Consider the following 4835-nt stretch of genomic DNA (forward strand, 5'->3'; position numbering starts at 1 on the left):
TGAAAAAACAGTACCAATTTTTTTTTTGTATGGGGAGTGCTGCAGTCTAATACATACATATGTATGTACATAAGTGCGAATAGGTGTGTACGAAGGTTGCGAATAGTCAAATATGTTGAACCCGCCCTATAAATTTTCTAATATCTTTACGTATAGAATAAATTTGCATTTCCAAGCTGAAATTGCAGATGTTGTTGGGATTGAAAAGTCACACTAAGCAGTAGGTGTTGATTGTTTTTTGCAAATCACTGAACCCTCTTATGGATATTGATTCAATCAAATTATTTATATACATTCTGCTATTTATATTTATATATAAATCACAATCCCAACTCGAATGCGCCAGTTAAGTTCAAAATCCAGCGTGACGCACATGTAAATGCAATTATGCTCGACTTGATACAGGGACGCGGCCGCAAGGTATTCGCCTCCCGCGACGCAGTCATCTACTTATTCAATAGCTTCAAATATTTGGGCAATAATCCACCCGACAAATATCGGATACCATATTACTGCTACTCAATCGTAGCCCTCTTCGTTGTACTTTTATCGCCGGTGTTTTGTAATGTTGGTTGGCTGCGCGATCGAAATAAGCTCTCCATTACGGAAGTATTAACCTGCGTACAAGCCTCATTAAATGTCATAGGTATACCGATTAAATGTACCGCTTTAGCCATGGCGCAAAAAAATCTGCGTAGCATTGAACCCATATTGTCGAAACTCGATGAACGTTACACACGACCAGAGGAGAGGGTTAAGATACGTAAATGTGCCATAACGGGTAATCGACTTGTATTCGGTTTTGGATTTTCTTACGGCCTATATGGAAGTTTGACGATCGTCGCTGCACTGGTTGGTGGACATGCGCCATTAACGCTTTGGCTACCGAATGTGGATTGGCATAGATCTGTTTGGGAGTACTGGCTACAAGCTAGCTTTGATACACTCATGCTTTTATATTTACTATATCATCAAGTTTTAAACGACTCATATCCGGCTGTTTATATTTACATTATACGCACGCAAATACAACTTTTGGCAAATCGCATCGCACGTTTGGGTTATGATGAGAAGAAAAGTGCGGATGATAATTACAATGAGCTTTTGGAATGTATTGTTATGCATCAGGAAATACTAGGGTGAGTGTGAGAGCGCAAGCAATTCGGGCATTATAATAAAATTATTTACTTTTATATGCACATCTAGAATTGCCGGCATCGTTGGAGATGTTATATCCGTGACTGTATTTACTCAGTTTTTTCTAGCCGCGGCCATACTTGGCGTCACTATGATTAACATTGTCATTTTTGCTGATCTGTCCACCAAGATTGCTTCAGTCACCTACTATTTGGGTGTACTGCTGCAAACTTCGGCGACATGTTATCACGCGTCGTTTTTACTGGATGATTGTGATGACCTGTGCCAAGCCATTTTCAATTGCAATTGGTTTACACAAAATAAGCGCTTCAATAATTTGTTGATATATTTTTTACATCGCTCTCAATATTCGATTCGCTTTTTCGGCATGAAATTGGTGCCGATTAATTTGGCTACTAATTTGTCGGTGAGTAATTTTTAAAAAGTAGAATATACAGAGGGTTTATGTTCGGACAACATATCTGCAGCTCTGATACTAGAATCCAATTCTGCTATTTATTAATGGACTTCAAGTTAAGAATAATGTCAAGAATGACAGCTGAAGCAGAGTTGGATGGCAATATTTATCCGGAATTTATTTTAATTTTAATTTGCAGATAAAAATATAAGCCCTCGATATGTATGTATGTATGTGTTTCGAAACCGAATAAGTTCCCTCTTTCACAGGTCGCTAAATTTTCTTTTACACTTTATACATTCATACAAAAAATGGGTCTTGGAGAGGACTTGAAGGGCTAAAACTATGTGGCTGAAGTAAGGGAAATTAAGGCATATTCACTTTATTTACATCGTAGTGATCATTTTATTCGCACGCTTTTTAAAAAATAAATATATAAATTAATAAAAGCACTTAATAGCTTCGGCATTAATATTTTTGGCGTTTTTAATTGAAGGTCACCAACCGAGCGGACATTATCTATCCATATGTCATTACTTTCTAGAGGGGTAAAACTACCTTGCGGCTGCGTGCTGTGGAACGTAGTTTGAACTCTATACTCTCTAGTTACAGTTGCGTCCGACGTTGTCCCTTTTGTTTATTTACCATAGAGTGAACGCTTCACAATGGCAGATCTCCGTTTTAGGTGCGGCGAAGTAACTACGCTGTACGACATTTTCAGTTTTTTTTCTGGGCAATTGATGAAACCAAGGTTTTCTGGATTGTATTTAGAAAAGGAATTTCGTAGTTTTCCCAGCTTGGCGATTTTAAGCGTTATTATTTTTTTTTTTATTAGAAGTTTGTGGTGGCAGAGAGGCATTTGAAACAATTAACCCTTAAACACACAATTAGTCGCATGAGGTCCCAAGCAACCCCAATAAAAGTGTTGAAAAAAGAATTTTCAAAAATAAAAATTTACCTGCGAGAACAAATATTACGTAAGTGGTCACATGTGTTCAGGACTTAAAAGAGTGGTGACACATGCGTACACGCCGATGTTGTGGCAGTGACTTATTTACATACCGCGCGGGGAATTAGGAAGCTATAAAGAGCGCGAGCACGCTCCAAGCACTCTATGACATTTTTTTCAACATGAAATTGCCTTGATCCCATGCACATAAATAAGGATTAAAAGTATTTTAAATGCAAACATTTATATAATCAAAAGGCCTTTGTAATCCGAGAAATCGGTTTTGGAATCCGAGAAATCGGAATTCGTAAATTTATGTTTGCCAAAAAAGGCCGCCTGTAACTTCAATTGCATTTCTGTTTGGATACAAAGATTTAAAACCAATGCTTCGTCTCTATGGGAAAGGCATTGGTGTTATTAAAGAGATTATAAAGAATTTATCTCAAACGGAGAATAACAAATATTTAAAAAAATTAAAACGACGAGCGCAAATCTCTATTATTTGAGCATATCAAGCAACACTTGTATGTCCATTGTAATTTTTAAATCCTTGAAATAAACTGAATATTAAACTGTACTATTAACTGTACATATTTGCAAGCATATTTACTACGGTTGCTAACTTTTGGATTCTTGAAACTGGGACGCACTATAAGTCTGTTCTCTTGCTCTCCCGCAGGTGCCCGAAAGTGGCCAATTTGTGCCTTATTGGCTGGTTCTCGGGCTGTTGAGAGCCTTTTTGAGCGAGTGATATTTGCTTCGCACTAGCCCGAAGTCGGCCGGACTATTTTTCCGGGAGAGTTTCTTAAAACTGTGAATCTACCAGGAGTAGAGGAAAAATTTTGAACATTAAAATTTAGCTAATAAATTTGTGCATATTGAGCTGTTTTTCTTTGATTGATAAGTGAAAAAATATCAAGTGAAGCATTAGTTTAAAATTATTGTATTTGCTGCCGCTCAAATCTTAAATTTATAATTTTGAGCGATTTGACGTTTAGAGTCCTTCCGTACCTGCCGTCCGTATCAACACATGAAATGCTGTTGACAGAGAGAGAGAGAGAGAGAGAAGCAACGACAACGTCATCGTCATACGGTGGTGAGATTTCGTTAACACGAGAATCCCATAAGATAGATCGTGTCAGCTGACACGGTCGACGGATTTGCGTTCCCGTGGATTTGGGCAGTTTATTCACTTTTGTGAGAGCATTTCATAGTTAGATAGTTGAATATAGCACTGCGACCAATAGGTCATTGCGCAATAACATTAACCACATTGTTAAGTCTAAAAGGCAGTAGAATAGCAGCGCGAAACAGCAGCTATAACTTCTATCAAAATGTAAATTATGTACTGTTGTTTTTCCACAAAATTTTTTATTAATAACGGCCTCAAGCTCAATCAAATTGTTGAATATAATTGTTATAAGGCCATAAATAACAAACAAAAGTAAAATCACATATATAAAAATTTTAACGAAGCTTCAATGAAAATATTTCTACATTACTTAAAAACTTTACCAAAATAATAATAAAAATTTATGTATGTATAATGCCGCACTAAATTATTGGCATAAGGAATTTTTCACAATATATGCAACATTTTTTACTTAAAATTTTCGGCGAATATTTTATAAAGATATTGTTGATACTACAACAAAAAACATAACAAAATCTCTTAACTTCTTACAATACTTGGCATTTTAGTATAACAATGTGCTTGAAGTTGGTAAAAAATCGTATTAACCTTTGGGAATTCCTTTGCAGGTAGTTTCTTCCAAACAAAAACAAAAATATCGAACATACTTTGCCACGAATAACAACAAATAAAACTAGGTGGTAGGCTCTGGAAATTTCCAAAAAAATTATTTTCGGTGGACACCCTTGTAAGTATGTATGTATGCATAAAGAACTTCCAGCAGAAATCTCGAGTAAAAAATAAACATTCTTGAAACTTACTTATCGTAAAAACTTACTAAGTAGTCAAACAAACTTGACAAACTATACTAAGTACTGTAGATACACTACCCCCGCACGATTTTTCAAGCAACAGAAATGTTCGAGAAAGTAACTACTTTGACTACGTACATATGTATGAAAATGTACATATGTATAGCAGTACAAAAATTTGGCACGGAGCTGCGCATTTGCAAATTCTCGTTGAATTTGTCTTAAGAAAAATTTTCACAATCAAATAATGTCGGCCGCAACTAAATCTACAGAACTTTTGTTATACCCGAGCGCACTTGTGCACAAGGGTATATTAATTTTGTTCACATAACGGTTGTTTGTAACAGCCAAAACGAATCGAGATAGATATAGACAAATGTATACATA

The 4835-nt window shown here is 36.0% G+C and overlaps 1 protein-coding gene across 1 annotated transcript; it reads left to right on the plus strand.

Moving 5' to 3' along the window:
* The first annotated feature begins 358 nt into the window (after positions 1–358).
* Positions 359–2023, plus strand: LOC108374759 (odorant receptor 7a-like). Its single transcript, XM_017630777.1, has 3 exons — positions 359–1139; positions 1207–1564; positions 1825–2023. Exons 1-3 carry the CDS (start codon positions 388–390, stop codon positions 1894–1896), a joined length of 1182 nt encoding a protein of 393 aa, XP_017486266.1. The 5' UTR covers positions 359–387; the 3' UTR covers positions 1897–2023.
* The last annotated feature ends 2812 nt before the right edge of the window (positions 2024–4835 follow it).

This window comes from Rhagoletis zephyria, unplaced genomic scaffold, assembly GCF_001687245.7.
Source record: "Rhagoletis zephyria isolate East Lansing unplaced genomic scaffold, Rhagoletis_zephyria_1.1 Rzeph_scaffold_08106, whole genome shotgun sequence".
NCBI classification, from domain to species: Eukaryota; Metazoa; Arthropoda; class Insecta; order Diptera; family Tephritidae; genus Rhagoletis; species Rhagoletis zephyria.

Coding starts and splice junctions, on each gene's coding strand:
- LOC108374759 (XM_017630777.1), top strand. CDS start 388: ATGCTCGACTTGATACAGGGACGCGGCCGCAAGGTATTCGCCTCCCGC. Junction 1,140..1,206: donor ATGCATCAGGAAATACTAGG/GTGAGTGTGAGA, acceptor ATGCACATCTAG/AATTGCCGGCATCGTTGGAG. Junction 1,565..1,824: donor ATTTGGCTACTAATTTGTCG/GTGAGTAATTTT, acceptor CCTCTTTCACAG/GTCGCTAAATTTTCTTTTAC.